The following is a 19,679-nucleotide window of genomic DNA, read 5'->3' on the forward strand; positions in this document are numbered from 1 at the left end:
GAGACTCCATCTCTGTGGAATTAGTGAGCTCTAGCACGCAATTCTTCCTAACATTTACTCCAGCTCTTCTTGCTCTCCAACTAAAAGTCACATCACAATAGTATTTGTTACTCATGTGGCTTTTTGGATAACTGCTCGGGGTTCAGGTCACTATAAATCACCTCCAGCACGACTAATCCCCTCAGGTACTGGATACCTCTCTCCATGGTGGTCCACTTGCCTGGGTGGCATATAACATCTTCCTTGAAGGGATACCTTTCCTTCACGCCTGACAGCAGTCGCCTCCAGAGGCTGAGGATTTGTGCCCCTTGTGCAATTGCTTTGTCAATGCCCCCTTCCCTAGAAAGGGATCCCAGCTGCTTGGCTTCCCTACCCTCAAATTCCAGGACTGTCATGGTTTAACCTGGCAGGCAGCTAAACACCACACAGCCGTTCGCTTGGTCCCCACCTGCAGTGGGATGGGGGAGAGAATCAGGGGAGGGGAAGTAAGATTCGTGGGTTGAGATAAAGACAGTTTAATAGGACAGAAAAGGAAGGGAAAATAATAATAATGATGATGATAGATAAAAGAATATACAAAATAAGTGATGCACAATACAGTTGCTCAACACCTGCTGACCAATGCCCAGCCAGTTCCTGAGCAGCAGCCCCCCGGCCAGCTTTCCCCTAATTTATATACTGAGCATGACGTCATATGGTATGGAATATACCATTGGCCAGTTTGGGTCAGCTGTCCTGGCTATGGTCCTTCCCAGCTTGTTGTACATCTCCAGCCTTCTCAGTCGGTAGAGCATGAGAAGCTGAAAAATCCTTGATTTAGTGTAAGTACAACTTAGCAACAACTAAAACATCAGTGTGTTATCAACATTCTTCTCATACTAAACCCAAAACCCAGCATTATACCAGCTACTAGGAAGAAAATTAACTCCATCCCAGCCAAAACCAGGACAATATTCATCACGTGGATGAAACCAAGCAAGAATATTTCAGTTGTAAGTGATATAAATAATAAAGTGACAAAATAAAAGTCATTTTTACATTATAAGCACATGAAACTTTGAAGATTATAGCCTGATTCAAATGTTACCTTAAGCATGGAGGGAGGTAGTAGTGGCGACTGTCGTTAAAATGTAGTTGTTTCCTGAGACAATTCTGGATTACCTAAACAATTTAATCTTGCAAAATTGTTACGTTCACTTTCAGATACCCTATATTACAGTCAAAAGTATGTGCATATGTAGTATGTATATATATGGTTCTTCTGTATTAGACTACTTTCTTGTTAGCAGGGGGTCTGTTAGACAAGTAGCCCAAGTGAAGCGCTGTGCAAATATTCCTATGTGAGTTCTGTTCCCTCATCTCATTTAGATTGGCTCAGATGTCTCTATGCTATGTTGTATTTTGCACATTCTAATTTCTTGTCAGCTCATACTGCTCTAACTATGATCCCTTTAGTTGGGTCAGCTGGAGTTAAACTGTACTCTGCACATGCCAACACCACACTAGCAATTGTCATTGCCCTTCAGCATTTTGCTGGTAGTACACCACCACATTGACTTCTTCCTTCAGTACTTTGCCAGGGCACAGCTTTTCCCATTTCATCTTACTGGGACTCTCATAGAAATGCTTGCATTTCTCCTTCCTGATTGAAGGAAGTCCTGTCTCGTCTCACCTAGAACAGAAAAGTTTTTGCTGCCCTGTAGGTTAGCTGAAGCTTTGCCTGCCAGGATCACTTGGAGACCTCTCCGTTTCCAATGAAGAGTCACTCACAGCTGTAAAGTTTGGAGATTTTTAATTAGGTCCATCTGCTGACTGATCACAAGTAATGACAGTATCTCTTGGTAGCATATTGCGAACAAGATTCACCTACGCTAATAGTCAGAGGTGGAAAATGGCTTTATGGATTAGCTGCTACTCCCTCTCAAGCCATGCAAGGTGCCTTCCTTACTGGCCAGACACAAGAGTCAGCTAATTAAAGCACAGCTTACAAGTCTTTTCTGTTATTAGGTAAAGAGTTGCAGAAATCCCAGACTGAAGGTTTTAGTCAGCTTGCTGCATTGGGGTTTAGTTTAGATTTAAAATGTATTTACGTAAATCCAACACTGGTCTTAAAGGCTGCAACTGAACTGATGTTTGTGAAGGACTTCAGCATGCTCTGGGGTTTTGGTCCCTCAATCCCTTCAGACTAGGGGCCTGCCTGGAGCAAGCTGTGGCTATGGGAGATACCAAGAAGACTAAACGTGAGTGAGGAATTGAGTTGTGTTGATACATACTCAACTTTTACTCCATACGGAGACTAGTGCATTTCCTAGTGGGCAGTTGTGTGAAGCACAGAAGCCAGTACCACACTTGATAGAAATGAAGTTTGAATCTCCGGGGAAGTCCAGGCTTGATTTGAGTATCGTCTCTTATCTACTGGTGGTCTTTTCAGTTGAGGCAGGTTCTATTATTACCACCTTCTGTATAGATGGATGGAGAGACTTCATTCTCCAGACTCATGGAGGTCACTTAAAACACAATGTGGTCACTTAACTTGGTGCAAGCCAAGTTCCTTTTATTTGTGATCCATAAAGGAACTTGAACATTCAGAGGATTAAGATCCATTCAGGAAGTCATTGCATTCCCACCAAGTCAGAGATACGCAGAGGTATAATGTTGAAGTGCTGTCAACTGCATGGCTGATTAAATGCATGATACGTATGCAACTAAAAGGTGAAATCCGTTCTTGTAATCAAAGCAGCATCCCTCCTATTTTGAATATTGCTTCAGTACTGAGCATATAAATCTTGTTTTGGCTCCTGCACAAAAGTGGGTGTCACTAATATGCAGAACTTCCTCCATTTACATTCTTTTGAGATGTTTTCCTCATTGTTACAGAAGAGCTAAGTTTTTTGTCTGCGGGGATGCCCAGTTGCAGGAATATTTCTACTATTGCCAGGATCTCTGGCAATCAGCTGCTCTGTGTTTCATAACGTATTCATAATAGCTGCATGTTCTTGCCAGCATGAACTTGCAATGCTTCCACCCTCCACTTGCTTTTTTTGATGGGATTTTGAATATCAAAAGTCCTCATTCAGCACCAATAGTTACATGTTTCCTGTACCTCTTTTCCAGGCATCCGTGTATGTGCCAGACTGTTTATGGAACTTCATTTAAAAGCTGGGAAAACTAGGCTTTGAAATTTTTTTTAAGTACATTGTCAGGTTAAGCTTGACAAATATTTTATAAATATGAAGTCGCTAAAGACATTATAAGAACTGAGTACGTGGCTTGTATTTATAGGATCCATCCAGCAAAGCCACTGACAATCTATTTAATCTGTGCTGGGTTCATTTTGCTCAGATAAACAGCTCACTCGCCTTTAAAATTTAGTTTTGATAGCAGTGCCAAGGGAACAAATTCACCTACAGGTTAACTGATATCACTGTGCAACTTGGCAGTGGTGTGGACAAAGTTGCATGTTAAGGAGTGATCTGGTGGTTGCATTTACATGACCTAGTTTCTGCAGAGAAGTGCCATTACTGTGTCCAGGTTGAACAGTTACCTCCAGCTTAATGCCCTACATTGCAACTGTGCAACAAAGGATCTTTGACAGATGAACAGAATGGCAAGTATTTACTATTTCAATAATATTTTACCTAGGAATGTCAAAAAGATGCTTCAAATGCCTTATGCATATCAAATTATGAGAAGCAACTTGGCTACGTAACACTGGGAAGCACTGGGAAAAATAAACTACAAAACCTTCCTGACCTAAAAAGGACTGAAAGGATGCTGGCTTTTGTGAGGGGAGGACAACTGAAAGCTCTAATAACAACTGTATCATCTTCCCTGGGAAGAAGTCCTTTCTCCTCCTTCTTACTTTTCAATCAGAAATCTCATTACAGTGCCCTATGCTTTTAAATATCCACAGAGTAGACATAGCCAACATCTCCCTCTTGAGGAGAAGGTGTAGTCCTTCCCATGCACTATAGGCTCTGCCTTTTGCCTGCCCCTGTGTCCTGGGCTCCAGAACTGTGTCCCAGCTACAAGGTGAACTGAACCTTCAGCCCTCTCCCAGCCTCTCCAAGGTCTGCTCACTCAGACACATTTCTTAGAGTCTAGTCCCGTGTTTGCCTGCCTGCAGGCTGAGGATCTCACCTTCTGTCTCTCCTCCAACTCACTGTGGTTTCCAAGGTAAATGTAAGTTTTATTCAGCACGGTGATTCTGTTCCGCATTTCTTGGAGGCAATGCAGTATTCACTAGTGACTACCCATCTTCCAGAGAGAAGACTACTAGCTATTTTTGTATACAAGTGTTCAACCCTCTCTCCCAACAAGTTAAAACAATAAACTGTCAACTCATGCACCAAAGGTAGAATTTGTCTTATGTTCATTTAGGCAGCTAAAAGTTAGACATCCCTGCGTGAGCTTTATAATGAGTGAACTGCCTGCCTCCGGAAGGTGATTCACTGTTGCAGTGCACTAATGAAAGTGTTCATTGTCAATCCCAGTAAGAAAGGTATTTGAACTCTGTAATGCATTAATTAAAATTCCTTTTATTAGAGATAAGGAATAAGTTGATAGCATAGATAATCACAAAATCACAGAATGGTTGTGGTTGGAAGGGACCTCTGGAGGTCATCTGGTCCAACCCCTGTGCTCAAGCAGGGCCATCTAGAGCTGTTTGCACAGGCCCACGTCCAGATGGCTTTTGAATATGTCCAAGGATTGAGACTCCACAACCTCTCTGGGCAACTTGTTCTAGTGCTTGATCACCCTCACAGTGAAAACTTGTTTCCTGATGCTCAGATGGCATCTCCTTTGTTTCAATTTGTGCCCATTGCCTCTGGTCCTGTCACTGAGCACCACTGAGAAGAGCCTGGCTCCACCTTCTTTGCACCCTCCCTTCAGATATTTATGTATATTGATGAGATCCCCCTGAGCCTTCTCTTCTCCAGGCTGAACAGTCCCAGCTCCATCAGCCTTTCCTCACAGGAGAGATGCTCCAGTCCCTTCATCATCTTTGTGGCACTTACGTCCCATCAGATGCTGGGAACCCAGTGTTGCGCAGCATCAGATGGACCTCTAGTCACAGCATGGCATGCTGCACTTGATCCCATCCATGCTAAGGTTCGTTGGCATTATGGTCTTTAGCGCTCTGATAGGATTTTCTTAGAAGAAATAATTCCATTTATCATTTCTGCTGTCAAGCAAAAGGGTGTTAGCATGAGAACATGCTGCTTCACTTCAAGATAAAGACAAGGACACACAGGTGGCGTAATTGCCGATGCCAAGCGGGAGCTGCCTGCAGGCTCCTCAGTTATGATTAGCCAGCAAAGTTTATCCTGCAGCCAAGAGATAAGTGCAGCACAGCACAGGCCTGAAGGCCAATTTATATGTGCAGCACAGCCCAACACGGTGCAGCAAGGTATAGCACAGGCCTGTGCCCCCTCAGGTCAACCGTTACATGGATCGCTAACTCCTCAATGCACAATAGTCTTCTAGTTTAGACCACTGCAGCTGTTCATCCTGTGTCCTAGGACAAACATCTAAGACACATGAGACCTACTGGAGATACCAGTTCACTAGAGGACTCCACTGACCACCAAGAGAGCCTGGGCTGACTAACTCAGGCTTGCATGAGTAACTTTTAGGTGAGATGAGTCTCTTCTGCAAATAATGCTGAGCAGTCCCCAGAACACTGGATTTTCAGTTCTTTGTTTTTGAGTCATGAATTATGTCATGGTCTTGTGGGAGCATGTAGCAGGTGGGTTTCTTTCTGCAGTTCAGCATGTGTGCGCTAGCCTAGCTTAGATGGGAGCAGGTCTTTCCCGAGAGGAAAGGCTTTTCCAGACTTGTTTATCTGCCTAGCATTTTGCATTAATTATACCCTATCAATTTTAGTTTCTGCTAGAGATTACTACAGCTCCCTTGTGGCCACTCCAGGTACCTATAACACTTACAAAATGGCTATAATAACATTCGATATACATGGTGCATCTATGTATTCTGCGCTGTCATGTTTTGTCCTGTGTATCGCAGTGTTTCACAGAGGGTTAGAGAGGGAACTCAGTGCAGTGTGTGACTTCCCACTTGTTGGCAGGGTGTCTCACTGGCGACACACTATTGCTCTGGTATTACTTGCATATTCATATCCCAGTGCATGCAAAAAATGTTGCCATGGACAACTAAGCATTGTAGAAACCCAGAGCAAAAGCAGCCTCTGCTCTAGGCTTCACTGTCTACACTTCCTCTTCTCTGTGAAGTAAGGTGTCACTTCTCATCTGTAAAACGATGAATAATTTGAGATCTTTCTAAAAGATCTGCCTTGCTCATTGTGTTACATTGCTGTGATAACAATCAGAAACACCTCTTAGGCTGGGATATGCCTGGTGGGACTGGCAGGCTAGACTCTTGTCCAGAACAGCTCATTGTTCTTTCTTCAATTCATTGTCCTTCATTATCATCCATCCAAATAATCCTCTTATCATCAGGACTGCCAGAGTTATGAAAAGACTGGGCCTGCAAAAACTGGATGTTTAAGAAAAGGAGAGTATTTTTCCTTCATTTGTCTGGTTGGTTTGATTCATTGCAGGAGGTATAATTATTTCAGATTGCATTAGGTGCTCATATTTTGTAGAAATTGTCTGGGTTTTGTTTATAATTATACATGTGTTCTTGTGTTCTTTCTGTTGTTTCTGCCTATCACAAGATACAAAATAGACTGAACTGGATAATTTTGTGAATTGTTCACCTTAAACTTTTATGCCATCTGACCAGTTCTAGTTATATTGTAAGTGATCTTGGTAATGGTGAATAAGTAAATCATGAGATGAGATGATACCTGAGCATGCATAGCATTTTAAATTAAAGGCTTCTTTTGCCTTTCTGGTTATTATTTCCTCCCAGATGGTTTTCTTGCAGAGATGTGCATAGCTTCTTTGCAAAGAAAGCCACCGAGTGATTAGTGTGATTTTTTCAGCCTTTGATATCAGATTCTAATTAGATGCATTGAGAATTCAGTCTTTCATACTGCACATTTTGTTTCCTGTTAACTATGTTAACGGCTATAAGCTGATTACATTCCACTCTGGTAACTGATCTATCTGAAATATTTAGAGGATGTTCATGGCTAGTTCTGTATGAGTGGAGAGGAGAGTTCAGTGTAGGGTATTTTAAAGAAAGATAAATTATTTATAACTTTAGAAGGGTTGCTGAAACTTTAGCTGGCTCTAAAATCCCTTGAACTAGATACAATGGCTGTTGCTTTTTTAACATTTTGCTAAATATTATATAATTTATTATTTTTTAACTCTTTGGTGATACCACCTTCTGTGTGAGAGTAGTAGATACAACACTATTTAAAAGAATTTAATTCACATTCATTCAAGACATTTTATTTTCTCAAAGTTATAGTGGTGGTGCCATCATTAGTTTTTTGCTGTTTATTTTATTAATGTCATCAAAGAACCATTAGGAGTCCAGATCACTTTACTTAGGGGAGGTTGGCATTTCTTGAGCATCACTGTTGATCAAGCTTTGCTTCTGTTGAAAGCCATGGAGTTTTTACTATTGACTAAATCAGGAGCGTGGCAAGAGCCAGAGTTCTGCTGAGGTGATTCCAGCCGAGGTATTACAGCACCTGAAAATTAAGATCTTGGCATCAGCAAGGTGATGGAAAGTTCTAAATATAGGTGGATTCCCTAGATAGACAGGCAGAGATTTAGGGCTTTTGGAAAATTATCCAAAAAACTGGTGTGGTAGGTAAAGGGAGCCACCTAGAGTTAATCCATAGGAATCTCTAAATATAAATGTGTATCTGAACTCCTGCCTCTTACTGAAGTTTAGGTGCCAAACTGAGAGCTAAACGTTAAATCCCTTTATCTATAACAAGCCCTCTCCTGAGAGCAGGCACCTAAATAAGATTAGAACCCCCTTTAATATGTTTTTACAATGCTACTGAAGGATTAGGATAGTTACTGCATTATTATGTTATTATATTAAAGAACATTGAGGAAAAAAAGGAATAACATAAATAATATATGGCACAAGGATTGGTACTAAAGTCTCCCTCCTTCCAGTTGAGGACTCTGACTGGTATAGTATATAATTAGGCTCTTTCCCATAACTCTCTCTTCAGACACATGATTCCTGCCTCTTAGCAGCAGTTTCCTTGCTTCAGTGGGAAAATTAGAAGGTCCTCTCCCTTTGACTCCTCTTTAGCCTGGATGCTAGCCGAAAAAAATGGGGATCTGATGCCCTGCAAGCTGAGAAGAACGTAGCCTGAACCCAGTTCTTGGAAGAGATCTGCTAACCATTAGCTTGTCATAGAGCCCCTCATCTTGCATCTCTAGTAGCTGCAGTGTTTTGTGCTGGACTTAAAACTGTTGCTTTCATATTCCATGTTGTACTGGACCTTCTGAGGAATTAGACAGCATTGGGGCACAGCTGTAGGTGTGAGCTGTGCCCTTGGCTTTCTGGACTGGAGATTCTTCAGTGCAAGCACTGACTCCTTAAGATCTTCCTAGGAAGATACCTCCATGGCTGGAGCTTGGGCTCCAGTATCATCTTTTTGAATACAGGTGCCTACATTTGGAATACATTTTCTTTTAGATGTCAAAGCAAGCACTCTGAATTGCACTCTGAAGCCACCCCAATCTCTTTTGAAAATCCAAGCCGCAATTTATACGAAAAGGAGAATCTCAGGTGTAGTGTTCCCCTTTCTCTCTCTTACTTCGGTGTATTACAGAGTGTGGTACCTTGTCAGCCAGAGACAGAAACTTAAAAGATGGGTCAGTCAAGAGTTTATAGTTGCATTACACATAATTTTCCCACATAACTTTGCATATCTGTGAGAATAATAGTGCAATAATAACTGCAAACACACTTGGACAGCAAATGGCAAGTCAGGTCCTGATTGTTCGGTCGGGGGCATGCAGATCGTTTCTAGAATCACAAGCCACATCTTTTTAGACTTTACCTTCCATGGAGGAAGTGTTAACCACAGCTTATGCCAAAGAAGGCGAGGTGAGCTTCAAACTATACCTGGAAGCAGTTCCTTGGGCGCTTATATTGGACTAATATCCCTTAACTTCTGATGCCAACCACTTAATTAAGGTATGTTTTTAGTCCCTTTCTTATTCCAGGGTGCTTATAATTAAGACTCTGACCATTCAGATTGCTTTATAGACTCTCAAAATGCATATTGATTAGTTGCTATAATTCTTTAAAATAATATTATGGATGTCAGAACAGGTTATCAGTTCTGTCAGCACAGTTTATTTTGCATGGAAGAAGTAAACACCTTTGAATACATTCAGGAAGTATTTGTAAACATTTACGTGGATATGGCTTGTTCTGATTTTGGAACAGAAATTTTGTGACATCTAAACAAGTCATCTTGCTTAACTTGCTACCCAAAAGAGTGAAGCCCTCTGCTCTTCAAGACATCAGAGAATAGCTAGATGTTAGTACTGCTTGGTTACAGCGTGCAGTGTTAATCTACAATCCCTTTGAATTGGCATTATACCTCTTTCTTTATGCCTAACAGCTCCAGTGTGTAAGTCCTCTGTTTGGAAAGACAAGCAACTGGTATGTACTCCAGTATGTTGTGTAGCACCTGCCCCCTTCTCCCTCCCAAAGCTGTCCGCAATAAAGAGACCATGTCATCGGCAACACTTCCCCTTCCTCCCCAAATGATTTCTCTAATATTTTGCCAACGTTGTACACAATGTCATGTGTCAATAGGGCACTGGGGAATTGTCCATACCACAGGCTTCAGATTGCAGCAAATCTTGATATCATGTTTCTTTAAAGCCTGCACTGCAAGTGGGAAGCCGTAAGCCTTAGGGATGATGGCTAGCAGAATGAAATTACAACTGTGCGAAGTGAAGTGCTAAGTGCAGCAAACAGAAATTGGTGATGCAATAAAACCATCAAACTGACTGAAAAAAGATCGGTTTATGAGAACTGAAAGTGTCTCTTCCAATAAATGCCTTGAAATTCCAGAAAACCAGGCAAGAATCAGTAAGTTAGTTTAGCTTTCTGGAGGTTTGATACCAAAGCTTTAAAAAAGCATTACTGATCTTCAATTCTGTCTCTCAAAAACAGTGTAGGAATCTTTTTTCAGAGAGCAGAGAAAAAAAGAAAACAATAGCAGAGCTATTACCGTCAAAGACATGACCTCCGCATGGCAGAGGAGTTGCTTTCGGAGTCTGTAATAGTGCTTTCTTTGAGACTGGAACCCAGACGCTCTGGCTGAAAGGAAAAACTCCATCAGAAATCAATTAAGTCCAGTTAAACTCGAGTATTACTTCAGGACAAAAAGACTGGTTTTGTTGTTTGAACTGCTAAAAATTTAATGAAAACAGTATTTTAACAAGGAGCTTACTGGTAAAGCCAAAATTTCACTGTTGCTGTATCCAGTTACCTATACTTCTTACTATTTAATGTCTAGCTATCACACACATGTAACCTCAATTACAGTAACATCTGATGTTTAACGGGTTTTAGTGTGTTTGACTTTGTGGCACCCATGGTAGGTAAGGAGGTTATTGCCTTCAAGTTGCGGTTAGAGAAATCTGGTTTAGCATGAGATTATGAGAGTATGAGTTAGATGAGATCTCATCTAACTTTAGCACTTTAGAAGTTAGTTATCTGAGTTAGTTGTCTGGGCTCTGTCCCCCACTGAGAGAGAAGACACTCCCAGGAGGCAATCCATCCCCACCCTAAAATAAATGGGATAAACCAACCACAGAGGTGCCTCTCTTTGTTGTCAAGAGTTGGAGCCCCAAACGAGACATCTCATGCCAAGCAAGATGAAGTGTCCCTTCAGGGACATGAGTGGCTCCCTGTAGGATGGGGGAAGCAGAATGTGCTCTGCCACCTCCTGGGACAGACCCGTAACCATAAGCCATTCTTCCTCCTTGCTAGTTAGTCAGTAATTGACGGGGTTTGCTATTCCACTCCAGGCTGGGCTTTTCTTTAATTTTTACAAACTAGGTGGGGAGAGGCGTGCTTGGTAGTACTGGTGTGTTTAGATGGGAGGCCACAAGGAAAATCCAGTTGTACCAGGAAGCAGTGCTGGTGACTCAATAAACAGCGTGGCAACAAGTGTCCTGGCGCGGTGCTTTCGAGCATTGCCTTCCTGGTTGTGCTGTAGGTTAAATCTCAGAGCTGCTAGTCATTACATGGATCATACTTCACAAGAGTAAGGTATTAAACCCCAGACAAATTATATGATAGGTAACTCTGTCCTCCTTGCCCTTACCTGCAGCTTCACCTAAATTACACAGTCTTATGCACAACCTGATCTCAACTTTTCTGAGCCCAGGTGGAGTTGCTGTCTTCTGTCCCAGAGATGGAGGGAGCAAGTGAAGTGATTTCTACATATGCAAGAAGTAAAGCCCTTTGGGATTCTAGATGGAGAGCACTATGGAAATGTAATATATCATTACTTCATGAAGTAACATAATTTTTAGAGTTGACATTTTGCAATATCCCCATTAACGTAAATGGTTCACTGCACTTGATGCTAGTGTTCATGCAGCAGCCCAGAGCAGCACTCTTTCCACAATAAGCACAAAGCAGAACAATAAGCAAAGAGGAGCAGCAATGCTTGTATTTGACTTGTGGTTCTGGTTTTGCTTCATCTGGGTGCCTGCCCACAGCAGGGAGATGACCGAATATTTGTGAGCCATTCAGATCCCCTGCCCTTCCCACCCTCACCCAGCTGGTGGTGAAAGTAGTTTAACTACGGCGGGTACAGACAGTTCACCATGGATGTCTGCAGCACTAAAACCAATGCAGCTGATGCCAGCTTGAATGTGACTTTCAGTTCATGTTGCAGCTTTAGTTCTGTAATTCTACATCTGTAGCATCTAATTTGAAGGAATTACTCTGTGGTGTATTTTAGGGACGCTCAGAATAACAATGGGTAGATCCACCCCTTCTGCAGAGGCACCTCCAAGGGAAGGGAAGAAATCTGCTAAGGTATTACACATCTCTGTCAGGGAAAGCCTCTGCGTGGCTGAGACCTTGCCACCTCACAGGTCCAGAGCTCTTCAGGGAAGAAAACTGACCCCTCGTCAACACGCTGTGAAGTTGTCGGAAGCAGTTCTCAGTGGCAAGCTGCCTGGAAGCCTCCTTGTTGCTGGCCCGATTTTCACTGCTCCTCTCTGTCATCATTCCCTGGCACCACAGCTTTAATAAGACTAGCATTGTTTTGGCAGATGAACCCAGAGGTTGTCAGCGTAGCTCTTGGCACAGAAAGCAGGACAGAGTCTGGAGCCTGACTGTTCTTTGGCTCTGGCCTTCCCTTCCAAACTCAGAATCTCATAGATCATTGCCGGGGTGTTTCCAGCTTCCAGGAGTTATCAGCAGTGTCTGTGGGACAGGATGGATATTTGTCCTTCGCAAGAGACCCTTAGAACAAAAGCAGCAAAAGAGATGGCCAAATAGATGTGGTTTAGATTGCCTTTGCTATCCTAGCCTGAATGGCCTGATATCTTTCAGAGAGCTGTAAAGCCGTTCTTTGAGCTGACATTGTTTAGAGACTAGGAGGATTTTTGGGGCCTGGGCTGTACCAGAGGCTGGGCACAGCTCATGACATTGTGGAGACTGTCCATAGCCATTCCAGGGACATGGCCATGATTGAGGACTCTGGCTCCAACGTGGAGACAGCTCGTTTTAGTAAGACGGATGGTATTACCTGATCTGGGAACGTGGTGATTCAGAAGCTGCTTCACATATAGCTCAGCCATGTGTTTGACAAAGGGAGGCTGATGCTGGGAGGTTTAAGCTGATCAACTTCTCTAATGTATGCCTTTTTGCAATTCAGAAGTGTTACACTGGCTTCTACAGCCAGCTAAGTTACTCCCGGGCCCAATTCTGCAGTCCAGAATAGCAGTGTGCAAAAGAGGCTCTTGGTGCTCTCCTACCTGACTTGGGTATCTCTTCTGCACCATGGAAGCCTTTTGCAGTTTGAGCTGCAATTTTTTTGTTGCAATTCGCTTTTAACATGTGAGTGTGTAATTCGATTTCTAAATCTCTAAGCGTACCAAACCTTGAATACAGCATAGAGTTTCCCTGATTCCAAGTGAAAGCATTCAGAATGGGCTATGAAGTGGATGTTTATTCTACCTGATCTGTCATTTTGTTTTCATGCTAATACTACTACCCCTGTTGCTACCCTGTAATCAGCTGTTATGGAAACAATACATTGTCCCTAGGGTAACTTTAGAAAAACATTCACCCACGATGCACTCACAGATAAATCCAGTTCTAGCAACATGGTGTTTAAAGCATTATACCCTGCTCATAGAGCATCAGCAAGATACGCTCGCCTGGAGCCAGCTCCAGATTACCGGTTTCTTGGTATTGTTTCTCAGGCCCTATATGTCCATTGGAACGCTGCGTGATCAAGTCATCTATCCAGACTCAGTGGATGACATGCACGAGAAAGGCTACCAAGATCAAGATCTGGAGTGTATCCTGCATATGGTTCACCTGTACCACATAGTTCAAAGAGAAGGAGGTAAATTGCATCTTTTTGTAAAAAGGTTTACAAAATCCGTTCCTCGCATGTGTGTCTTAGTGTGACTGACCTTTACTTACTGAACTGGCAAAACTGGATCCAGACCTTTTGTGGTTGTGGGAGCTGCACAACCACATTGTTGTTGCTCCTGATGCTAACGGAGGGAGAAGAGCTAAGTGCTCCTCTCCTCCCCAGTAAATCCATGCCTAAGCTGAACATCCTTGTTCTCGTGTAACGGCCAGTCTTTTCATGGTATTGTGAGATCACTGACCTTCCTTCATTTTCTTAGAAAATGTAACCTGTATTAAAACCTTATAATGTCACTGACTACACCAATTTGAAACCATGTGAATGAAAGGAGAGTCAGGTCTGCTTTCACCTCCCTGGTTTGTGGGATCAGCAGGACTATGTGCCATGAGGAGGAGTGTCTGATACCACACCACCAGGGTGAACAAGTTAAAAATAACCAAACGACACTGGCTGGCAGCAGTGTTGCCATCTACCACTTGCTGTTTAAGTTGCCATGTGCTCTCAGCGTTGTTTGTCCTAAGGGTAGGGGACAGTGTAAATACACTGGCACAGTAAATGTCAATATGCTAAAGGCTTCTCTTGTGTCTAAGGAACTGGAGCATTTCATGACTTTTTTCCCCAAGCGTAGCAATAATTTTCATCCTTTTGTTCCCACCAGCCACTAATCTCTAGTTTGAATTTTCTCCCCATCATTATGCTTTTAAAACAGACATAGGACAAAGTTGGTTACATTTAGAGGGAGGAAGGAGGATCTTCAAACCCCTCTAAGGAACTGATGTCGGGAGTGCTGGATGTACCCTGCCTCTCTCTGCCAGCTGTCAGTGCTCCTTTTTGAGAGGGTACTTCGCGTGCATTGCTTTGTAATGTCTGTGCTTGGTGTCTCTCAGGATCATTCTGACAATAGAGAGTAGTGCTTCAGCCATTGGGAATCCCAAGGCAACGTCTAAATTCCCATTCCTGGATGGCAGCCAGTTGCTCTGTTCAAAAGGCATAAGGTGTATTATTATATCTTTTTTAATTTTTATTTTTGAGGTATGCGTGGACACTCATCTGGTGTCTTTTCTGCACGTTTTAGAGTGGGGAGTAGTAATCATTTACAGCAGCAAAAGATACTTCTCCACGTCACAATCCTGTTGATAGACTCTTATCTTTCCATGGATTAATGCTTCTTTGTTAAGAATGTAATAATGACTGTTGCAATAGAAGTTGCAATAGAAAATAAGAATCTGCCATCATTCTGATTCATATTATTATTATTCAGATCTGATACTATGACACAAGGATTGAAAAAGTGGGCAGAGAGCTAAACTCAGTGACCGGAATAATTGCAGAGAAGACCTCTACTCCCTACACTGACATTATAATTATTCCTGTTAGTATTCCTGAGTCACTTACTTCACTAAGTGAAGTGCCCAGATTGCAGAAGAACAAGCAGATGTATTGGAATGGGGAGCTGGAAAAGGAGGAACAGTTAAATTGTCAGTGGCAAGAAGCCACTGTGGAGTGTGCATTCATAGCCTGCTGGTACTTGTAGATGTACTGAACAACACATGACCCTCAGCGGCCAAAACCATATCCCCAGCAGTCTCTGAATGCACATCATTGGGGTTTATAACCCTGCAGCTGGAGCATGTAACTGATGATGGGGCAGTTACTGTGCTCCACGTAGGAGATGCTGTTGCCTAGGGTCAGTGTTCTGTATTGGCAAACTGAAAACCTGGGTTTGGATCAGTCTTGCTCTACTTACTGTGCCAAAGAAAGTATTTATTGCTGACCCCATTCTTGCTCTTCTACCTGTCTGACTGCATATGCAAGACACACACAGTCTATAAAAAAGTCTAAAGGACACTGTTAATGTTCACTGATGCTCTATTGAAACTCCACTCAGGAAAAGAGCACACCGTGCAAAAGTCTGCACAAAAAAAATGTTAAAAAAAGTGTCTTAGGTACTTTGCGATCTAAAATGACAGAAGTGGGCAAAGCCGGAAAACAGGGGGAGAGATTACCACATACCACGAAGTTTTTAGGACCATAATACACTTACTTGTTCCCGTTTCTCTGCATTTGCAGGAGACAAGTGCCAAGGTAGCAGCAGAGAGGAAATCCGTGACATAAGACTTGACACATTACATGGATTTCATATGCTTACATATTCTTTAGAGCTCCCTCAGTCTGGGACAAAGACTGATATTCTGGTTTTTTGAACAAGCAAGCCAGAGAAATACTTGTTGAAAGTGAACAATTGACATTTTTGTTTATACATAGCTGATTTTTTTTAATTCCAATTTTTATTTTATTCTTTTACTTAAAAACAGATTTTTAAACTGTTTTCTATTAAAAATGGAACCTTTTTCTTTGCAAAATAATGAAAAATCCCATAAAAAGCTTGTAGAACAAGGGATTTGCCCCAAACCAACTTTTTCCTTTTTGCAAACTGCTTTGATGGTTGGCGAACACTGGCATTTTCCAATAGAAAAAAGTTTTGCTGAAAAATTCCCAGCAAGTTTCTATTTATATATTATATACACTTCCTGAAAATGTACTACATCTGAAAAAAAATCAGTGAAAGCATTTTTAGTTATTCAGATTCTTGTGGATATATGGCGTATGTCCATGCTATTTTGAACCATTTCCATAAACTGTTCGAAGAATGGAGCTAACTATCTGTCAATCATTAATTTACAGAAATCTAATATAATTCTTCAATATTTTTTTCTGTAGATCCTCTTCTCCTTCAGAGCCTTACCTCTGTCTCTTCCCTTTTCACCTATCCCCTGCAGTATTAAGCCTCTACCGGACAGCAGGCTCCTTAGGGCACGACCCTGTTGTGCTTTAATTGACCACGAATGTCATGCGTGTATAATATCATGCTTTGCAGTTTTGTGTTCTGCTCTCTGTGGGCAGTTATGAAAAAGCCAGATGGAGCCAGAAGTGCACAACTCTGACTCAATTTATTTGTCCTGGCGTAACTTTATTGTCTTTAGCTGAATTACTTCCACATTGCATCAGTACAAGGGTCACCAGATTCCAAGTGTAAAGTAGCCAACAAGAGCCTGATGTTGTTCTTGTCGCTGCCAATGGCAGAAATTCTCTTTTTCTAGCAATAAGGTTTGACCCAGTTAGAAGTAAATAGAATGGTTACAAGAGTAAGTAGCCCAGGTTGGTGTTTAGCTTCTAAGTTACCCTCATGAAACTTTTTTCAGTCAGTAGCAACAGAATACATCAGAACGACCAAAACCACCAAAACAACAACCCCCCTCCCAACCACCACCATTCCGGATGCCCCTGAGGCCGAGCCCCAGTAGAACCCAGTGCAATTGCTGTTGACAGTCGTCCCCCTTGCTGCTGGGGCAGAATTTCCTTCCCACTGAGGCCCACACCGATGTTTTTCTCACCTGCTGGATATTAGAGGAATGCCGTTTTGTTACTTACCTTTGTATTACCAATAAGGTGCCTCCATCAACACCTGCAAAGTTGCTAGCTCTACCAGAACAATAATTTCGTACAAAATGAGGGTAGCAAAGAAGGTTGTATTCAGGACGGGTGGTGAAAAGGTGTGTCCAGAAATCGTGAGTAATAGCATGGAGGTGTGCAGTAGATATACATAAAGTGGTTCCTTTTTGACCTGCTTTGAAAATCTGTGTATATTTAGCAAGTGTCAATCGTGATGCAGCCTTAAGCTGCCGATCGCCTGTCACATGAGAGGAGCCATGGGTACGTGTAGCAGCACGCTGAATGCATGACCGGGCCTGTCAGGTTGGGGCTGATGCCATTACTGAACAAGTTCAACCTGTTTATGGTTTCTCAGCACCCCAGATTATAACTATTCCTCATTATTTCGCACATTTGTCATATCTTTGGGTCTTGTCCAGGGAACCTTTGTGCTAGGCCACATACGAACACACAGACAAGAGCATTTCCTCTCTCCGAGATTTTTTCATCTGATCATTTTAGCCCTGGATTTGCTCTTGTTATTGGTACCAGCAGGAACTCTGGAGTGCTCTGCTGGCTTTTCCAGTGGCTCTGAAATCCAGAGACAATTCCCTGCAGAGTCACGCTGAGCTGGGGCTCACGCAATTGATGGTCTCTTTGTTCCTTCCTCAGCTAAGGATTGCCCTTGCGTATTCATCCTGCACGGCACCCGGGCTCTCTCCCATTTTGACAACTGCCTGCGGACATACACTGTGCAAGAGGCCTCCATGTTCAAAAACTCACCAGGGGTGGACTCTCTGGCTGTAGTTTGCTGCGGTAGCCTTTCTTCTGTCATGAAGCTGTAGCACTCCAGCCCATGTCTGATGAGGTGCATTGGAATGTAGATCTGGAAAAGGAACTTTTAAACGTATCTTTTTATGGAGCTGAGTGCTCTGTCTTGCATGTAAGTGCGAGGATTCACAAGGATGAAGGATACACAGCGCTACAGATCCCAGGTGTAACCTTTTTTTGTTGTCAAATTTAGCTTGCTTTTTCCTTCAGAAAATCGAGGTAAAAGGAATTATAAAAGAAGCCATGCAAGAAAATGAAATGCTGCTATCATGAGGCTATCACTAGTTTCTGCTGACAGCTGTATGTATTTCTACTGCTGTGTCTCTGCCCCAGCACATTACACATGCTCTTTGTCTTACTGGTTGCAAAAGGCTTTTCTGTGACATCCAGTGTTCATAACATCTACATCATACCACGTGTGATCAAAGGCTATGTGTAACAAGAGGCTGGGCAAGGAATTTGGGCTCTGAAAGCCAGGATTATGTTTGTACCTACTAAGAGATTTGTGCTGCGTTCATGGACAAGCCATTTCATTTCATTTGTAAAGTGGCTGATATTTTCAGAACACTAACAACCTTCACTGACCTGTGCCATGTCAGCAGGAAGAAAAGAGAAACAAGTAGGTGCATTATTCTTAATGCACAGTAGGCAGTCAGTTTATTGTGAGTTACAATGCCTAAGGAGGAAATTGTTCAGACATTAGAAAATAATTTTTAAAGGGGTAATATTAAAACAGATCCTTCCTTATCTGTTGTTTGAGACATTCCAAGTAGCAAATAGGAAAGGTCAGGGAGGGAGCTAGGCAGGAAGAGACAAGACACACTTTTAATATTCAGTTAGAATGTAAGTTGAAGTGACCACAGAGATGAGCATTGTGTCCTGGTAAACAGAGGCGAAATCTTACACCTTTAGAGGAAATAATAGAATGATTTTGCTGACAAGATGATGCTGCTTCTTGAACTTCATTCCCTTTTTGTCTTTAATAAGTCTTTATAAATCAGCTGATCTGGAAGAAACTGTATGAACGCAGACACTGCTTCCCCAGGCACATGTGCACGCATGCACACCCACCCACACCCTACCTCAGATCCAGATCCCTGGAGCTCGTCTATGTGCTCAGCTTAAAAATAACAGAATATAAGCAGCAGCAGCCTGAACATTGTCTTCAGCAGCATAGTTGTTTCTATTGCTTTCACGAAGGACCATTCCCATCCCTTGCCCGTGGAACCCTTTGCCAGAAAGGAGTGCTCCAGGTGTTTTACAGTCTTTTTTGGAAGGTGAGGGTGTCGGTGGAACAGCACTCCAGCTCCCTGTGTGGTCCCAGCACCAGCACTGCTCACCAGCAGCAGCCTCTGTGTATCTGTTCCCTTTACCAGAGTTCAACCAAATGGTGATTCAGGTAATGATCACACAACTCCATCTTGCTAGGAACCCGTTGATAGAAAGCACTGTATGTGCCCCCAGGGGGGGTGTCCACTGGGGTCCTTAAACAAGAATGGAAGGAAACTAAGGAAAAACAATAGGATCACTGAAGGTGATGTATTTCTGGTGTGTGCATGCCTGGTTTTTAACTCTAACTATATACACACATATTAAAAAATCATGACATTATATTTTTACAATTTCACGTATAGAAAATTCTTGGAATTCAGTCTCTAGCATTATCAGTTCCTGTTTTCAGTCACACAACCTCTCGCCAGATGCTTCACTGAGGTTTTGTTCAGACCTACCAAGCCCTGGTGTAGCACCAAGCACAGGCAGAGCGCTCCCCAGCCTCCTGCACCTTCACAAGCCCCGCTTGTCTCACCTTTGTTCAGGTACCAGAAATGACACAGCCCACCCTCCTTGCTTGACCTTGTTTATAGTCTTT

The 19,679-nt window shown here is 42.5% G+C and overlaps 1 protein-coding gene across 1 annotated transcript in view; it reads left to right on the forward strand.

Moving 5' to 3' along the window:
- Positions 1 to 19,679, forward strand: part of ABCD2 (ATP binding cassette subfamily D member 2) — a 48,179-nt gene that overhangs the window by 19,430 nt on the left and 9,070 nt on the right. The window contains exon 7 of the mRNA XM_075145815.1: positions 13,371 to 13,516. Coding sequence (XP_075001916.1) covers positions 13,371 to 13,516 — 146 coding nt within the window. The remainder of the gene's footprint in view (positions 1 to 13,370; positions 13,517 to 19,679) is intronic.

The sequence above is a fragment of the Calonectris borealis genome, chromosome 1 (assembly GCF_964195595.1).
Source record: "Calonectris borealis chromosome 1, bCalBor7.hap1.2, whole genome shotgun sequence".
NCBI classification, from domain to species: domain Eukaryota; kingdom Metazoa; phylum Chordata; class Aves; order Procellariiformes; family Procellariidae; genus Calonectris; species Calonectris borealis.